Source organism: Hemitrygon akajei, chromosome 4 (assembly GCF_048418815.1).
Source record: "Hemitrygon akajei chromosome 4, sHemAka1.3, whole genome shotgun sequence".
Classification (NCBI taxonomy): Eukaryota; Metazoa; Chordata; class Chondrichthyes; order Myliobatiformes; family Dasyatidae; genus Hemitrygon; species Hemitrygon akajei.
The window spans coordinates 39,126,441-39,145,394 of record NC_133127.1 but is presented as its reverse complement, the minus strand read 5'-3'; the positions used below and the strand labels follow the sequence as shown (position 1 = coordinate 39,145,394).

The 18,954-nt window shown below is 39.0% G+C and overlaps 1 protein-coding gene across 2 annotated transcripts in view; it reads left to right on the top strand.

Moving 5' to 3' along the window:
• Positions 1-18,954, top strand: part of rap1gds1 (RAP1, GTP-GDP dissociation stimulator 1) — a 79,492-nt gene that overhangs the window by 41,660 nt on the left and 18,878 nt on the right. For both annotated transcript variants that reach the window (XM_073042428.1, XM_073042429.1), the window contains 4 exons: positions 3,259-3,387; positions 3,827-3,952; positions 13,194-13,337; positions 14,872-15,003. In XM_073042428.1, coding sequence (XP_072898529.1) covers positions 3,259-3,387; positions 3,827-3,952; positions 13,194-13,337; positions 14,872-15,003 — 531 coding nt within the window. The remainder of the gene's footprint in view (positions 1-3,258; positions 3,388-3,826; positions 3,953-13,193; positions 13,338-14,871; positions 15,004-18,954) is intronic.

Below are 18,954 nucleotides of genomic sequence, written 5' to 3'. Positions count from 1 at the left end.
GTCTTCCATCCAGACCACATGTCCAACCCATCAAAGTTGAGCCTTTATGATCCGTGTCTCTGCACCAGAGTTTTCAGCCCTTTGTAGTACTTCTGTGATTGGGACTCTGATTTGCCACAAGATGTCCATTGTCTTGCAAAAGCCTCGCAGATGGTACTGGTCAAGCATCTTGATGTTCCTGTGGTATGGAATGCATGTTTCAGCTGGTCGTCAGTCAGCGTCACTTTGGGGTTGGAAAATTGTTACTCCTGAATTTGATTGACATTTGTTTTTAAGAGATAAAGAGGCAAGACAGTTGACGTTGTTGGAGTGGACTTGAGCAGGGCTGGTCTATGAAATTAGTTTACACCAAATCTAGGGAGACCTAGCCAATTAATACAAAATTGGCTTAGTGGTAAGAGGCAAAGGATGGTAGTGGTGGATTGTCAGATAAAGTGCTTGTGATCTACAGTGTTCCACAGGGATTGGTGTTGGCTCCACTGTTGTATATATCATCGATTTGAATGAAAATGTAGATGGCATTGTTACTGAGTCTTTGGAATACTCTAGAATTAGTGATTTGATGGGCAGTGAAAATGGTTGTCTTAGACTGCAAAAGGATCTAAATCAAGTGGAAAGGTGAGCCATGGAATAGAAGGTGGAATTTAACTTAGTTGTGCAAACTGATACATTTTAGTAACTTAAACCAAAATGGGGCATATACAATGATGAGAGCCCTGGGGAACGGTAAAGAACAGAGACATGGGGTAAAATACATTGTTCCCTGAAAGTGGTGACACAAGTAGACAAGATGGGGAAGAAGGCATATAGCGTGCTTACTTTCGTTGGATGGGGAAGTGAGTACAGAAGTTGAGACTTCTGTAACAGTTGTTACAGCTGTATGTTGATGAGACGGCATCTGGAATATTGAACATTTCTGTACTGTAGGAAGAACATGATTAAGCAAAAGATGCAGAAACACATCCCAAAGATGTTGCCAGGACTGGTGAGTTTGAATTATAAAGAAATAGATTGGATATTTATTTATTTATTTCTATATATTTTGTGATACAGTGGAGAGTAGGCACGTCGAGCCACGCTGCTCCAGTAAACCCCAATGATGGCAATTAACCCTAACCTGATCGCTGAACAATTTACAATGATCAATTAACCTGCCCAACCTTTGGACTGTGAGCAGGGGGGAACCGGAACACCTGGGGGAAACCCACACATTCCACAATGAGGACGTACAGAGATTCCTTACAGATTGGCACAGAATTGAACTCAGAATACCCTGAACTGTAATAGTGTCATGCTAACTGCTATGCTACCACAGCACTGGGTAGGACGGATCGGTTTTCCCAGGAGCGAAAGAGACTGAAGGGTGACCTTGGAGGTTGTAAGCTCATGATGGGCAATAAGGGTGATTGTCGCAGTCTTTTTCCCATGGTAGAGGAGTCTAAAACTAAAGGGTACAAGCTTAAGATCAGAAGGGGAAGTAGGACTAGCTTGGGAAGACATGGTCTAGATGGGCCAAAGGACCTATTTCTATGCTGTATAACTGACAGAAATTTCTTAATCTTCTATTAATTTTAATTTGAGTTCTGTGACTTGTCATGCTACTGACAAAGGAATTTGAAATGACTAAATAATAATATTGTCACATTTACTGTCAAACGTTGATTTTGACATGACAACACGTTATTATGGTCCTTTTGTACATTAAAAAAATGCGAAGATGCAAACACAACTTAAACATTGTGTTTGCATCTACAGCAAATATTTATTGTGGCTTAGTGTGCTAAACACTGGAAACACTAGACTATTAAGGAAAATGTGTTTTAAAACAGATTGTGACGTTGATGTCAATGCAGATGTTTATTTAGAAATCAGGCTGTCGATATTTAAACTCACAAACATTAGATTTAATTTTAAATAAACACCTGCATGTGTAAATTTTTGTGAATTTTAACACAATTAGTAAACTTTGCATTTAATGTTGTAATCTGCTGTTCCATATAAGAATTGAAAGTGATAAATTGTTGTTTATGATATAGAAATTAGTTAGCAAATTGCAGGTAAGCTTAGGAAAGGTGAAAATAGAGCACACTTACTTGTGTTGCATTTTCTACCTTGAGTGTAAAACTTTTATGTTACATTTTCCACAACACAAATTGTTGTTGCCAAGTCAACTGGTTTATTTTTAAGTGCTGGTCTTGTGCCATTCTGTAATAGGGGCTAGAATGAGATGGGCAAATTCTAACTGTTGTCAGGTAATAAGTCCACTTGCATTAATCAGTGCATCTGCCAATACCTGAGTGACCATTTTTTCTTAAGGTAGGGCAGACTCTTTAGGAAACCAAAGTGCAAAACAAAACTATTTTAATGGAACTTGACCAATTTCTCTCCCACAAGCCCAGACTAGTTACCTCCATTGATACTGGATCAAAATCCTAGATCACCTAGACCTCAAACTGCAGCAGTTCAGAATGTAGTTCATCACCACTTTCTCAAGAGTAATTAAGGAGGGACAATTCAGGCTGTCTCAGCCTGCAAAGCCCATATCACTAGAATGAATAACAACTGCCCCAGTCAAGCGCCCTTAATTCAGATCTACTACTTTCTAATATCCAGAATTTGGAATCAAATGGTGTCTTCATGATTACTTGCTCCTTTGTCAAGCTTGAAATAATTGAAAATGGTGCAAACTACTGAGTGTGGATTGTACTCTGGAGCAACAATATTATAGATGTTGACTACTTTAATGAAAAAGGGAAGGGTTTTAATTGGACTCCTTCTGATTAAGTAAATGGAGCTGAGCTCCCCTCTAAGTAATTGTCATGTTTTTAAATTGGCCGTAACTTTTCTTTAGTAACCAATAAAACTTTGGGCAAGTAAGTTGCCACACTTTCCATGATTCTATATATTTACTTGCATATTCAGTAACCCAACCCATTAGTTAGATGCTGGGCCTGTTACCTCAATCTTGTATTATTAGTTTTGGTTTTGTACATTTATAGATGCTTACTTGTATTCTGTCTGCTGATCAGTAGCATATTCAGATTGAGAAATCAAGCATGGTTTTGTTCAGGGCTTATAAAGCTTTTAACCATTCCACGCATAATAATCTCTTTTGAGTCTATTTCTCTCTGGTTTTGTGTTTTGTGAACGTTTCTTTTCTAACTCCGTTCATTGCCTGTTGTGTCAAAGGGTCTTGCGTACAGGAGTGCTATTAACTTCAAGAATTACGTGTTAACTTAAGAAAATCTTCTTTTACAGATGCCTTGCAGGCCCAGCTGATAAATATGGGAGTCATTCCCACTTTGGTTCAGTTGTTGGGTATGCATTCCCAGCATACAGCACTGACAGAAATGTGCTTGGTTGCATTTGGTAACCTGGCAGAGATAGGTAAGTTAGGATACATGATGAAAACCCAGTTACTTCATGTTTGAAACTTATTTTGCATCGTTGTTCACAGTTGGTTTCAGGTACTTCCTCAAGTACAACAGAAATTCTTTACTGCAATGTACATAAGTTTTCTTCTATTATTTGTTGGGAAAAATTTGAGCAAGTGATTTTTTTTTAAAAAAACTTGCAGATACAGGCTTTTGTATTATAGAATTTAAAATACAGCCATTAGTGCTCTTGAGCAGTGATTAAAGGAAAATTGCTTAAGTTACTTTGAAAAAATTTATTAATCCAATGTGTAAAATTGATTCTGGTTTTATCATATTAACACTATAAAGAAAGTAATATGACTAGCAAAGTAAATCACTTAAGTTGTTATTTTTAATGTAGTTTACTTAGACTAGCTTTAAAATTTTTCTATCTTTTTTATGAAATTTAGAGTCGAGCAAAGAACAATTTGCATCAACAAAAATTGCAGAGGAACTTGTAAAGCTATTCAAAAAGCAAACTGAGCATGAGAAGAAAGAAATGATTTTTGAAGTCTTAGCTCCATTGGCAGAACATGGTGAGTTTTTTCACTTCATGATAGCATATTTTATAAAGAATAAATGCTAATATGCAATTTCTTCAAACTTCATTTTGTGACCTCTACTTGCAGGCTACTTGCATGTCTCATAATCAAGTTTGTTTCAGAAACTCTGGAGGTATTCAGCTGCAAATCTTCTGAAAGCAAATCCATCTTGGGTACAATGAAAAAGCTCTGTAGTCAATGCTAATCTATAATTTGTATGTGCAGAAGTCAACTTAATATAGAACAGTACAGCACAGTCAGGCCTTTTGGCCCACAATGTTGTGCTGATCTTTTAATTCAATCAAAGATCAATCTTATCCTTCCCTTCCACATAGCCCTCCATTTTTATTTCATTCATGGTCCTATCTAAGAATCAGCTAAATGTCTGTAATGTATCTGCCTCTATCACCACCTCTGACAGGGCAGATGACAGAAGTTTGTGTAGGGGAACACTGCATCTAGTGACCACAGTACCTTTCATTTTAAAGTAAATATGCAAAAAGATAGGTCTGGTCCACAGGTTGATTTTCTAAATTGGAGAAAGGGCAATTTTGATGGTATTAGACATGATCTGTAAGTGTGGATTGTGACAGGCTGTTTCCTGGTGAAGATGTACTTGGTAAGTGGGAGGCCTTCAAAGGCCAACTTTTGAAGATAGAAAGCTGTATGTGCCTGTCAGAATAAAAAGTTAAGGTAACAAGTGTAGGGAACCTTGGTTTTCAAGAGATATTGAGGCCCTGGTTAAGAGAAAAAAGGATGTCCATAGCAGGTTGAAACAAGTAAGGTGTTTGTGGAGTATAAGAAATGCAAATGAACAGAAGAGAAATGAAAGAAATCAGGACAGCTAAAAGAAGACATAATATTGCTCTAGCAGACAAAGTGAAGGAGAATCCTGAGGGATTATAGGCAGTCCCTGAATTACGAACGTCTGACTTAAGAACAACTCGTACTTACGAACGGCCTGCCACAAAGCCTATTATATTGAAAATCTGATTTAAATACAATGGTTCGTAGTAACGAACGCATGCACTACATTGTGACGTTCATAAAAACATTGCGCAGCTTCAGCGTTTTGTCGCCTCATGGAAGGCCGTCCCACCATTTTAAGTCGGATCACGCTGCCATTAACACTGTGCTAAGTGTGTAACTTTGTATTTGGCTTAAATTTTTCTCTTATTTACCCTTATAACCATGTCTCCAAAGCGTAAATCCGATGCAAGTGCTGGTGATGCATCAAAGAAAAGGAAAATGATCATGGTTGAAAATAAGATGCAAATAATAAAGCTATCGGAAAGAGGTGAAACTCCATCAGTCATTGGAGAAGTGTTAGGCTACAGTCGGTCAACAATCGGAACAATCTTAAAAGATAAAGTGAGAATAATGAAGCATGTGAAAGGCCCTGCCCCGATGAAAGCTACAATTATTACTAAGCAACGCAGTGGTTTGATTATTGAAACAGAAAGGCTATTGATAATTTGGTTAGACGATCAAAATCAGCGTAATATTCCCATTAGCCTTACTTTACTGCAAGAAAAGGCTCAAAGCCTTTTCAGTGATTTAAAAGCTGCACGTACAGCAAGTGAAGGTGCTTGTGATGAAGAATTTGTTGCGAGTAGGGGTTGGTTCAGTTGTTTCAAAATGAGGGCAAATTTACATAATATTAAAGCGCAAGGTGAAGCAGCGAGTGCCAATGTAAGTGCTGCGAGTGATTTTCCTGAAATTGTTTTAAAAAAAAAATTTATTGTGGGAGGTTATTTTCCAGACCAAATATTTAATGTAGACGAGACTGGCTTATTTTGGGGAAAAAAATGCCTGAAAGGACCTACATTTCAAAAGAGGAAAAATGTGCACCAGGGCATAAGGCATCGAAGGATAGGCTAACGTTATTGCTTGGGGGTAACACATCTGGGGATTTCAAGCTCAAGCCTTTGCTTGTGTATCGCTCCCTAAATCCCAGGGCACTTCGCCATATCATTAAGGCATCTCTTCCCATTATTTGGAAGGCAAATTCAAAGGCTTGGGTTACAATTGCCGTCTTTGAAGATTGGTTCTTGAACCATTTTGTTCCTGCTGTTGGAACGTTATTGCTTGGCCAAGAAAATTCCTTTCAAGATTCTCCTTGTGCTTGACAACACAACCAGACATTTGAGGAAGAAGAAGACTGTGACCTAAGAACTCTGGAACCGAAAAAGTTAGTCTCATTGAAGCAGGGATGGCAAAGTTAGAGGAGCAAGATCCTAATACAGAGAGGTTCACCAGAGTTTACCGTGCAGTTACTGAGAACCTCAGCTGCTACGAGGCCACTTAAGACCGAAAAAAAAGAAAAGCTCTGAACAAGCCTCCCTTGATGCCTACTTCAAGAAATTGACTCCAGTAGTAAACCTGCCCTCTCCAGCACCAGGTCCATCATAATGTTACTTCATGAATGCCCCTTCGATGCAACCATATGTAGTTACTTTTATTATTACGGTATTATTATGTACAGTACTGTATTATGAGGTTTAAGATGTTTTAGTGTACCGTAGATGTCGGATTATAAGCCGCTACTTTTTTCCCACATTTTGAACAGCTTTGAACACTGCGGCCTTTACTACGGTGCGGCTAATGCATGATTTTTTTTCATGCCGCCAAAAACATTTTGCCTCGTAACAGTAGACCAATAAAATTGATGAGTAGTTCACAGAGGTCCAATGAAATTGTACGATAAATCAAGCGCACTTTCACAATTAAATTATTGTAAATCAGTCATTTGTACTCACCCTCATCAACATGGAAAACACTCGAAGAAAAGCATTGTGCTGCCTTTATGGCAGTTATTTAGTTTATAATATTTTCGCTTAGTAATTCATTTGTTAGTTAAAGTTAGAAGTGTTTTAACTATATTTGTTTTCTGTACTACATCCCGGGATGCTATGACGTCACACCCGGTTTCGCCGCGTCTTGTGGGAAATACCGGTTTGCGATAAACGGGAAGGCGGGGGGGCGAGCGGCGGAGCCAAAACGCTGCTTTTAAGTTAAAGGCGATCAATAACTTTTCCTGGTAGGCTGCAGTATATGTATTTTTTACCAGTCGTTAGGAGATACTGGAATGTTGTTCAGTAAAAAAGTATACGCAACGTATATTTAAAAGTAGCCGCGTTACAGGCACGGTTCGAAAAAAAGCATTTGCAATATGTATTTGTTTATGTTACCATATGGATTTAATTAAAAGTTAAAAAATCCTCACGTGTAATATCTTTCTGTGTAAATATCTCATATTACAACGTGGGACACCTGCGGCCGAAAATCCGGTGCGGCCTAAAATCCGGTGCGGCTTGTACAAGTACAAAATTGATTTTATTTCTAAAATTAGAGCCAGCGGCTTTTAATCAGGTGCGCTCTGTAGTGCGAAATCTACGGTATTTGGGTCAGCACTGCCCCCACTTGTCCCATTTAACCTGTCTCAGTGCAGGTGGACTTTAGGACCTGGGTGCGCTCAGGACCTGCCACCCGCGGCTACTGCTGAATCTGCAGTGTTTCTGTTCCATCGATGGAAAACAATTATGATTGAAAATAAAGTGGAAATAATAAAGCGATCAGAAAGAGGTGAAACGCCATCAGTCATTGGAAAAGCGTTAGGCTGCAGTCAGTCAAGGATCAGAACAAGTGAGAATAATGGAGCATGTGAAAGGCCCTGTCCCAGCGAAAGCTACAATTATTACTAAGCAACGCAGTGGTTTAATTATTGAAATACATATGTTTCTTAAGTGTTTTACATGCATAGGGAGGTAAAATATATACTATATACTAAGACGAACGTTTGACTAACTCTGACATAAGTTGCGGGAAAATCATTGGAAGGTATTCTAAGGGTATACAAGTATTTGGATAGACAGATGTTCAGCATAGCTTCATGTGTGATAGGTCATGTCTAACCAATTTTAGTTTTTGAGGAAGTTACCAGGAAAGTAAAGGAAAGCAATTCATTAGAGGTTGTCTACATGGACTTCACCAGGGCATTTGACAAGGTCCCACATGAGCAGTTGGTCAAGAAGGTTCAGTCACTCGACATTCAAGATTAGGTAGTAAATTGAATTAAACATTGGCTTTGTGGGAAAAGCCAGAGAATTGTTGTAAATAGTTGCCTCTCTAACTGGAAACCTGTGACTATGGGTGTGCCCCAGGGATCAGTGCTGAATCCATTGCTGTTTATCATCTATGTCAGCGATTTGGATAATAATGTGGTTAACTGAATTAGCAAATTTGCAGATGACACCAAGATTGGGGGTGTAATGGACAATAAACTTGCAGAACTTGGATTGCAGAGGTGTCTGGATCAGCTGGAAAAATGGGCTGAAAAATGGCAGATGGAATTTGATGCAAACAAGTGCAAGGTGGTGTGCTTCAGTAGAACCAACCAGGGTAGGTCTTAACAGTGAAAGGTAGGGCACTGAGTGTGGTAGGACAAAAGGATCTGGAAATACAGGTCCATAATTCATAGAAAGTGGTGTCACAGGTAGACAGTGTCGTAAAAAAAGCTTTTGGCACATTGGCCTTCATATATCAGTGTATTGAGTACACTGCTTTGTTGAAGTTGTGAAGACATTGAGGCCTAATTTGGTGCTTTTTTTTTGTAGTTTGGTCACTTACCTATAGGAAAGATGTAAATAAGATTGAAAGGTACAGAGAAAATTTATAAGAATGTTGCTGGGTCTGGAGGACCTGAGTTATAGGGAAAGATTGAATAGGTTAGGACTTTATTCCTTAGAATGTAGAAGAATGAGAGGAGAATTGATAGAGATATACAAAATTATGAGATGTACAGATAGGGTAAATGCAAGTAAGCTTTTTCCACTGAGGTTGGGTGGGGCTACAACCGGAGGTTATGAGTTAAGGTTAAAAGATGAAAAACTTGAGGGGAAATTTCGCTCAGAGGATTATGGGAGTGTGGAATGAGCTGCCAGTACAAGGGTGTATGTGAGTTTGATTTCAGTTTTTAAGTGAAGTATGGATGGTAGGGGTATGGAGGGCTATGAGCCCAGTACAGGTTGATGGGAGTGGGCAGTTAAATGGTTTTGGCATGAGTTAGATGACATCTCTATGACATTTCTCGGTACTTCCCCAACACCTTAAAGTTATGAGCCCTTATATTAGTCATTTCTGCCCTGGTTAAAGTCTCAGGCTGTCCACTTGATGTATGCCTCTTGTACACCTGTATCAAGTTACTCCTCATCCTCTTTCTCTCCAAAGACAAAAACCAAGCTCGCTCAACTTGTTCTCATAAGATGTGCTTCCCAATCCAGACATCATCTTGATAAATCTTCTCTGCACGCTCTCTAAAGGTACCACATCCTTACTATAATGAAGCGACCAGAACTGAACACAATATCCCAAATGTGGTCTAACCAAGGTTTTGTAGAGCTGCGACATTACTTCACGGCTCTTGAACCCAATTCCCCAACCAATAAAGGTCAGCACACCATATGCCATCAATTTGTGCAGCAACTTTGAGGGATCTATGGATGTAAGAGAGTTGTACAGTTTTGCTTTCCTTTCCAAGTTTTGGTTATTTTGATGTTTTTAAAAATTGTTGATTCCTACTGTTTTTGCTGATTTGTTTAACTTAAAGGGTTTTTAGTCATGAAAATATTTCTTCATCTGCATACCAGAATCAGGTTTATTATAATCACCAGCATGTGATGTGAAATTTGTTAGCAGCAATTCAGTGCAATACATAATCTAGCAGATGGAGAAAAAAATAATAATAAATACAATAAAACACAATAAATAAACAAGTAAATCAATTACATATATTGAATAGATTTTAAAAATGTGCAAAAACATAAATACTGTATATTAAAAGTGAGGTAGTGTCCAAAGCTTCAATGTCCATTTCATTAGATTTATAGGCTGTCATTCCATTAATTATTGGATAAAGTTAATTCACACAGATATATGACCATCCAGGGTGTGATAGGAAAAAAATACATCTTCCATTTTTAAAAAATTACCATTTTTTTGTTGTTCCCCAGGTTTTTTTATTATAGTATGCCCTTTCCCTCATAGTTCTCACTTTGCATAATCAGGAAAGATCAGGTTTTCGAACTGTGGTATTCACTATGTGAATAAATGACTTTTTGCACATTAAAAACATCCCATGAATAGTCGATAGAATGATCATTTAATGTACTTTTGCTGGTGGTGATGGCAATGGAAGCATGTTGTCCAGAATGCCAGGAAAGCTGCCTGCTGAAATAATCTGTTTATATTTCTTCTGAAAAGCAATAGACAATGCCTTTCTGCATCAGTACAGCTTTGCAGTACAGGTGGTCCCCGAGTTACGAACATCCGACTTACGAACAACTCGTTCTTATGAACCGAGGAATGAGAACACCGTCTGCCATTTTAAGTTGGATCACCACGCCGTCCGCCATTTTAAGTCGTTGCCGTTAACAATGTGTTGAGTGTGTAACTTTGTATTTAGCTTAGATTTTTCTTATCAAGGTTTACCCTGATCACCCCCCCCCCATCCAGTCAGCACCACCCCCACTTGTCCCATTTAACCTGTCTCAGTGCGGTGGACTTTAGGACCCGGGGAATTCAGTGCGGTAGACTTTGGGACCCACCGCCCATAGTGTTTCTGTTCTTTTGACGGAAAACGATCATGATTGAGAATAAAGTGGAAATAACAAAGCAATCTGAAAGAGGTGAAATGCCTTCGGTCATTGGAAAAGCATTAGGCTACAGTCGATCAACGATCGGAACAATTTTAAAGGATAAAGTGAGAATAATGGAGCATGTGAAAGGCCCTGCCCTGATGAAAGCTACAATTATTACTAAGCAACGCCGCAGTGGTTTAATTGTTGAAATACATAAATTTCTTAAGTGTTTTATATGCATAGAAAGGTAAAATGTATAGTATATACTAAGACAAACGTTTGACTAACTAACACTAAATAATACCGGATGTGCCTGTTCCAACTTGTGTACAAATCCAACTTAAAGACGGACTCAGGAACGGAACTCGTTCGTAACCCTGGGACTGCCTGTATCCAGCCTCAACTTAGCTTTTGAATTTGACTACCCAGGCACCTAGAGGTATTTATTAGGAAGTTATGATTACTTCTATATAATACCAAAATATAACGTGAGCATGATACACTTGGAAACATAGAAAATCTACAGCACAATACAGGCCCTTCGGTCCACAAAGTTGTGCCGAACATGTCCGTACCTTAGAAATTACTAGGCTTACCCATTGCCCTCTATTTTTCTAAGCTCCATATATCACTTAAAAGACTTTTTAAGTGATAGCCATATTAAAATGAACTGCTTTAAAATAAAACACCCTGCATCTTAAATTGTCAAGTGGAAAGATGTCTGTATAAATTAATTGGAAATGATTACTCTATAGTTCTGGTCACCACAATGTGGGAAAGATGTGATAGCTCTAGAAAAGTTGTAGATGTACTGAATTCTTGACAGAGCAAAAGTGTTGTAGCCACAAGGTAACTAACTCATTTGAGGCTGCTTATTCCCCTTTGGAATAAAGACTTGAAGATTTTGAAGACTTGAAAATTTGAGAAACCCAGACAAAAGGAACAGCAAAGGATTATTTCACTACAAAAATTGACAATTAAGGGACAGATTTAATTGTCAGCAAGATTAGAGAAAAGTTGGAAAAATAAAAATTTTTACATAGTAGTAGGGGTTTAAAACTCCTTGCCTGAGAGTGATGGAGATGGAAACTTATCACATTAAAAATTGTACCCAAATGAGCACGTGAAGACATAAAACTTAAAGACTCTGGGTCAAGTGCTGGGAAGTGGAACTCACTTAAATATTTTTTTTTGTCCTGTTAATTTCCAACACATTCACTGAATGTGGGCAGCAGTCTGGCATGACAAAGCTGATTGCTAGTATCAAAGAGGTGAGCTACACAGAGAAGAACATACAAAGTTTATCTTTTTAGCATAGATGAGTTCTGTGGCGGATTCAGGGATGTATGAGAATTCTATTCCATTGAAGGAATCAAAAGTATATTACGTACTTTAAAATTGAGGAGGATGAAAATGGGCTGAGATTAGTGAAAAAATTAATATTAGTATTAAGAAAGCCATACTTCAAGCTGCTTTGCTGGAGGTGAAATACATCAGAACATCTTAAAAATAGCTGCTGCTGTTGTGGACTTAATCTTTTTGAATAGATTATATTTAATATGCGAAATGGCCTATCTTATGGTTCCTTTATTCCATCATAAATGAGTTCAGTTGTAATAAAGCCTACTTATTTTATTTGACAAAGGTGACATTAAATGTCGCACATTATCTGAACGAAAATACATTTTTCTTGTAAGAAATACCAATTCGTTCTTTTTAAGGAATGTTATTTATATGGCACAATGCTATGCTCGGTTGTTACAGGTATGTTGTAGTCATAGTTTCATAAGTCTTGTCATTGATTTTCAATGGAAATGCTAGTGTCGAGTAATCAGGAAATGTAGAAAAAGCTGGGTTTGAGTAATGGGTTTAAGTGGAAGTGATGACAGATGAGATCTTAAGATTGAAAGGAGCATAATAAAAGATGTACATTAAACCTCATTCAACACTGTTTATAAAACCTGGAAGAAAATCATGAGATTACATGCTTTTCATTGACAATCTAGTACATGTTGAAGACCAAGGAGTTTCTCCAGCTCATAGATCTATCCAATTACTTAAATTTTGTAAAATTAAAGTTTCAACGTAATCAGAAAATTGAAATATGTGGCTAGTGCATTGGAAGGAATTTTCAATGTCAGCCATTTAATTTAAATAAAGTTATCATATCGTAAGTTATTTTGAGTCTCTTAATTTACTCCTTTGTCTAAATTTGTAAATTCAAAGCATTCATTTATTAGGCTTTTTACAATAAAATTCTGTTTGCATTGTTTTTTCATGTGGCTAGTAGGGTGGGCATGGGAAGAGAAACTGAATCCTGATTTTTGAAGAAATAGAAATTAGCATATGTAGTTGTTTGTTCACATTGCTACCAACACTTGCTTTGATCCAGTGATTGAATCTTAAAGACAGCAGGTTCCTAGTTTGGTGGAGGTTGAGTTTTTTTGGTATCAATATTTGTTTATCTTTTGTTGTTCAGACCCTTAGATGAAAATGGCTTTGTGGTCCAAGAATGAAGAGTCTAAAAAGTATCAAATGAAATTTGAAATGACTTTGATCTAAGACTATAGCAAAACATGCATTTCCTTTTGTTTCAGATGTCATCAAGCTACAACTGGTTGATGCTGGATTAGTGGACTGTCTGCTGGAGCTTGTCGAAGAGATGGTAGATAGCAATAAAGAAGATGATATCTCTGAGCTTAAAACAGCTTCTGATCTCATGGTATTGCTGCTTTTGGGTGGTGAGTTTGATACATCAGTTTTCAACAATTGTAGTCAGCATAGCACAATTTGTTTTGTTTTAAATTTAAAGATACAGCAAAGTAACAAAACCCTGCGGGACCAACAAACCTATGCCGCCCAATTCCACTGATATGACCAACCTGTATGTCTTTGGTATGTGGAAGGAAACTGGAATTCCCAGAGAAAACCCATGCAGTCACAGGGAGAACATACAAACTCCTTACTGGCAGCAGCAGAATTAATCTTTGGTTGCTGCATGTAATGGCGTTATACTAACCGTACATAATAAACTGATACTCTTGTTAGAATGAAGAATAGACTCAATGGTCCAAATAGCCTAATTCTGCTCCAGTGTTGTGGTCATAAATAAATGTTGTATTCTGAAGTTTAAAATGTGGGGCAAGAGAGAAAAGTACTGATTATTCTTCAAATTGAAGACCGAATCATAAGAATACTCTCATTTTGTTTTGGAAATATCTAAGAAATTAAAAAGGTAGCAGGCTAACTAAATATATGGATGTTTTGGACTTCAGTTACTTTTTGAGAAGGCATTGTAGGGAGTACTACCAAACTGTAAAACTCCTGAAATGCAAAGTAAATTATTCACTGGTAAAACATGTTGTCATTTCTGCTATCTATAATTTGACATAAAGTGGCATTCATCTGTGCACTGGGCTATGTATTGAAATATTTGATCAATGTTCTTGCTTGATGCACTACACATGTGGCCTATTTTCTTCGTGCAGTGTTATAACAAAAATAAAATGTTGCTGGTCTGGTAATGATCCAGATTGTAATTTCTGCAATTTGGGTTTTGTACTCTATTCAGCAGTTGCATTTCTGGTGAAAAATAGAAATTTATTGTAATACCTTTCAGCAGATATACAAAATAAAAAGACTAAATTGATCATTAAGAACTTACTGCCCATATCTGATCATTCGTTTGCCTCAAATATTTTATTTATTCAATTCCATAAGATATTCCTGGGAAGAGGAAAGGAGAAGTGGAGTCTAGTGATGAAAATTTAATCTAGAAACAGTCAAAAGGAATTGCAATATAAATGGTGATGAAATTGTCCAAATTACACGCATTCACCCACACACTATACTGATGCGGTATATTTAAATTTTGGCCTTTTGTGGCAATATGGATTGTTCCATCCAATTCCTTCCACCTGCTCCAAAACCATAACCTGTCAATATTTGAACTGGAACTCGATTTCACTGATTTTCCTGTATTCTGTGGTCATAGGAATAAATAAAATAACCCACCAATATATGTGTTTTAAAAATGCTGAATAATAAAAAGTGATAATCATATTTTAAAAGTATAGTGGAATGACTATGATGTGAAAGAATTTATTCAGAAATAGTAATGTAAATCTGAAATGAACACTCAATTTGTGTGAAACTAGGTTGATTGAAAATGATCACTGGTATTGTTCAAAGACAGCAATGATAAAGGATATTGAATCAAAATGCATAAATCGGAGGATAGATTAATAAGCTATTGAAGTTTCTTCTGTCTTGCAGATGAATCTATGCAGAAGTTGTTCGATACGGGTAAAGGCAGTGTCTTTCAAAAAGTGCTGTCTTGGCTTCCTTCAAATAACCATCAGCTGCAACTTGCAGGAGCACTGGCTATTGCAAACTTTGCACGAAATGGTGAGCTGTCTATTAAAATTAGTATCAAACTTTAAGCCATTTTTCAACTTTAATAAATTGTGCCTTCCTACTCTTTCCTAGCTGTATTGAATTGAATTGACTTTATTTCTTACATCCTTCATACGCATGAGGAGTAAAAATCTTTACGTAATGTCTCAGAATAAATGTGCAATCACAGTAATTTATAATAAATGGAACAGCCAATGTAACAGAAATACACTCAAATCAGCGTGACTTAATCAGTCTGATGGCTGAGTCTAAGAAACTGTCCTGGAGCCTGTTGGTCCTGGCTTTTATGCTGCGGTACCGTTTCCCGGATGGTAGCAGCTGGAGCGTATTGTGGTTGGTTTGACTTGGGTCCCCAATGATCCTTCGGGCCCTTTGTTCACACCTGTCTTTGTAAATGTGAACTTCCCATGATTCAGGACAACTACAGATGTGCTGGGATGCCTGCACCACCCTCTGCAGAATCCTGCAATTAAAGGAGGTACAGTTCCCATACCAGGCAGTGATGCGTCCAGTCAGGATGTTCTCAGTTGTGCCTCTGTAGAAAGTTTTTAGGATTTGGGGATCCATACCATACTTCCTCAACCATCTGAGGTGAAAGAGGGAGCTGTTGTGCCTTTTTTACCACATAGCTGGTGTGTACAGACCACGTGACTTCCTTGGTGATGTGGATGCCAAGAAACTTAAAGCTGTTTACCCTCTCAACCCCATATCCACTGATGTCAATAGGGGTTAGCCCGTCTCCATTTCTTCTGTAATCCACAACCAGCTCCTTTGTTTTTGTGACATTGAGGGAGGGTTTGCTTTCTTGACACCACTGTGTCAGAGAGATGACTCTTCCCTGTAGGCCACCTCGTTGTTATTTGAGATTAGGCCAATCAATGTAGTGTTGTCAGCAAATTTAATTAGCAGATTAGAGCTGTGGGTGGCAACACAGTCATTGGTGTACAGGGAGTAAAGGAGGGAATTTAGTTCACACTCCTAAGGGGCTCCTATGTTGAGAGTCAGAGGAATGGAGTTGAGCGAGCCCACTCTTACCACCTGCTGGTGATCTGACAGGAAGTCTGGTCAGGGAGAGTGAGGATGTGATAGAGAGGAGTTATAAGCAGGTAGTCACACCGGGGCCACAGGAGACAAACAAGTGGGTAACGGTCAGGAGAGGGAAGGGGAAGAGACAGCTACTAGAGAGTACCCCTGTGACTGTCCCCCTGAACAATAAGTACTCCTGTTTGAGTACTGTTGGGGGGGACAGCCTACCTGGGAGAAGCAACAGTGGCTGTGCCTCTGGCACAGAGTCTGGTCCTGTGGCTCAGAAGGGTAGGGAAAGGAAGAGAAAGGCAGTACTGTAGTGATAGGGGACTCCATAGTTAGGGGTTCAGACAGGCGATTCTGTGAATGCAGGAAAGAATCTCAGATGGTAGTTTTCCTCCCAGGTGCTAGGGTCCAGGATGTTTCAGATCGTGTCCGTGATATCCTGCTTGTGGGAGGGAGAACAGCCAGAGGTCGTGGTACATATTGGTACCAATGACATACGTAGGAAAAGGGAAGAGGTCCTGAAAACAGACTATAGGGAGTTAGGAAGGAAGTTGAGAAGCAGGACCGCAAAGGTAGTAATCTCGGGATTACTGCCTGTGCCACGTGACAGTGAGTACAGGAATTGAATGAGGTGGAGGATAAATGCATGGCTGAGGGATTAGAGCAGGGGAGCAGGGATTCAGGTTTCTGGATCATTGGGATTTCTTTTGGGGCAGATGTGACCTGTACAAAAAGGATAGGTTTCACTTGAAACCCAGGGGGACCAATATCCTGGCGGGGAGGTTTGCTAAGGCTACTGGGGAGAGTTTAAACTGGAATTGTTGGGGGGTGGAAACCGAACTGAAGAGACTGGGAAAGAGGCAGTTGGCTCACAAATAGAGAAAGCTTGGAGACAGTGCGGGAGGGAGGTTAGGCAGGCGATAGAGAAGGGACGCGCTCAAACCAACGGTGTGAGATGTGTATTTTAATGCAGGGAGTATTGTGAACAAAGCGGATGAGCTTAGAGCATGAATCAGTACTTGGAGCTGTGATGTGATGGCCATTACAGAGATTTGGATGGCTCAGGGACAGGAATGGTTACTTCAAGTGCCAGGTTTTAGATGTTGCAGAAAGGACAGGGAGGGAGGCAAAAGAGGTGGGGGCGTGGCACTGTTGATTAGAGATAGTGTCACAGCTGCAGAAAAAGGTGGACGTCATGGAGGGATTGTCTACGGAGTCTCTGTGAGTGGAGGTGAGGAACAGGAAGGGGGTCAATAACTTTACTGGGGTGTTTTTTTTATAGGCCACCTAATAGTAACAGAGGAGCAGATAGGGAAACATCCTGGAAAGGTGTAGTAATAACAGAGTTGTCGTGGTGGGAGATTTTAATTTCACCAAATATTGATTGGTATCTCCCTAGAGCGAGGGGTTTAGATGGGGTAGAGTTAGTTAGGTGTGTTCAGCAAGGTTTCTTGACACAATATGTAGATAAGCCTACAAGAGGAGAAACTGTACTTGATTTTGGTATTGGGAAATGAACCTAGTCAGGTGTCAGATCTCTCACTAGGAGAGTATTTTGGGGATAGTGATCGTAATTCTATCTTCTTTACAATAGCATTGGAGAGAGATAGGAATAGATAAGTTAGAAAAGCATTTAATTGGAATAAGAGAAATTATGAGGCTATCAAACAGGAACTTGGAAGCTTAAATTGGGAACAGATGTTCGCAGGGAAAAGTACGGAAGAAATGTAGCAAATGTTCAGGGGATATTTGTGTGGAGTTCTGCATAGCTACATTCCAATGAGACAGAGAAGTTATGGTAGGGTACAAGAGCCGTGGTATACAAAGACTGTAGTAAACCTTCCTAAGAAGGTTGGCGTCATTCAATGTCTGTAGTGAGATGCTGAAGATGTTCTATAGGTCAGTTGTGGAGAGCGCCCTCTTCTTTGTGGTGGCGTGTTGGGGAGGAAGCATTAAGAAGAGGGACGCCTCACGTCTTAATAAGCTGGTAAGGAAGGCGGGCTCTGTCGTGGGCAAAGTACTGGAGAGTTTAACATCGGTAGCTGAGCGAAGGGCGCTGAGTAGGCTACGGTCAATTATGGATAACTCTGAACATCCTCTACATAGCACCATCCTGAGACAGAGAAGCAGTTTCAGCGACAGGTTACTATCGATGCAATGCTCCTCAGACAGGATGAAGAGGTCAATACTCCCCAATGCCATTAGGCTTTACAATTCTACCGCCAGGACTTAAGAACTTTTTAAAGCTATTATTAATGCTTTTTGAGATGGTGATTTAGATGCATATCACATTTTTTTTACTGAGTTAAGTATTGTATGTAATTAGTTTTGCTACAACAAGTGTATGGGACATTGGAAAAAAGTTGAATTTCCCCATGGGGATGAATAAAGTATCTATCTATCTATCTATCTATCTATCTAAGAAGAAAACAAAAGCTTACGAAGGGTTCAGAGAGCTAGGTAATGTTAGAGATCTAGAAGATTATAAGTCTACTAGGAAGGAGCTTAAGAATGAAATTAGGAGAGCCTGAAGCGGCCATGAGAAGGCCTTGGCGGACAAGATTAAGGAAAACCCCAAGGCATTCTACAAGTATGTGAAGAGCAAGAGGATAAGACATGAGAAAATAGGACCAATCAAATGTAACAGTGGAAAAGTGTGTATGGAACTGGAGGAGATAGCAGAGGTGCTTAATGAATACTTTGCTTCAGTATTCACTACGGAAAAGGATCTTGGCGATTATAGGGTTGACATACAGTGGATTGAAAAGTTTGAGCATGTAGATATTAAGAAAGAGGATGTGCTGGAGCTTTTGGAAAGCATCAAGTTGGATAAGTCGCCAGGACCAGATGAGATGTACCACAGGTTACTGTGTGTGGTGAAGGAGGAGATTGCTGAGCCTCTGGCGATGA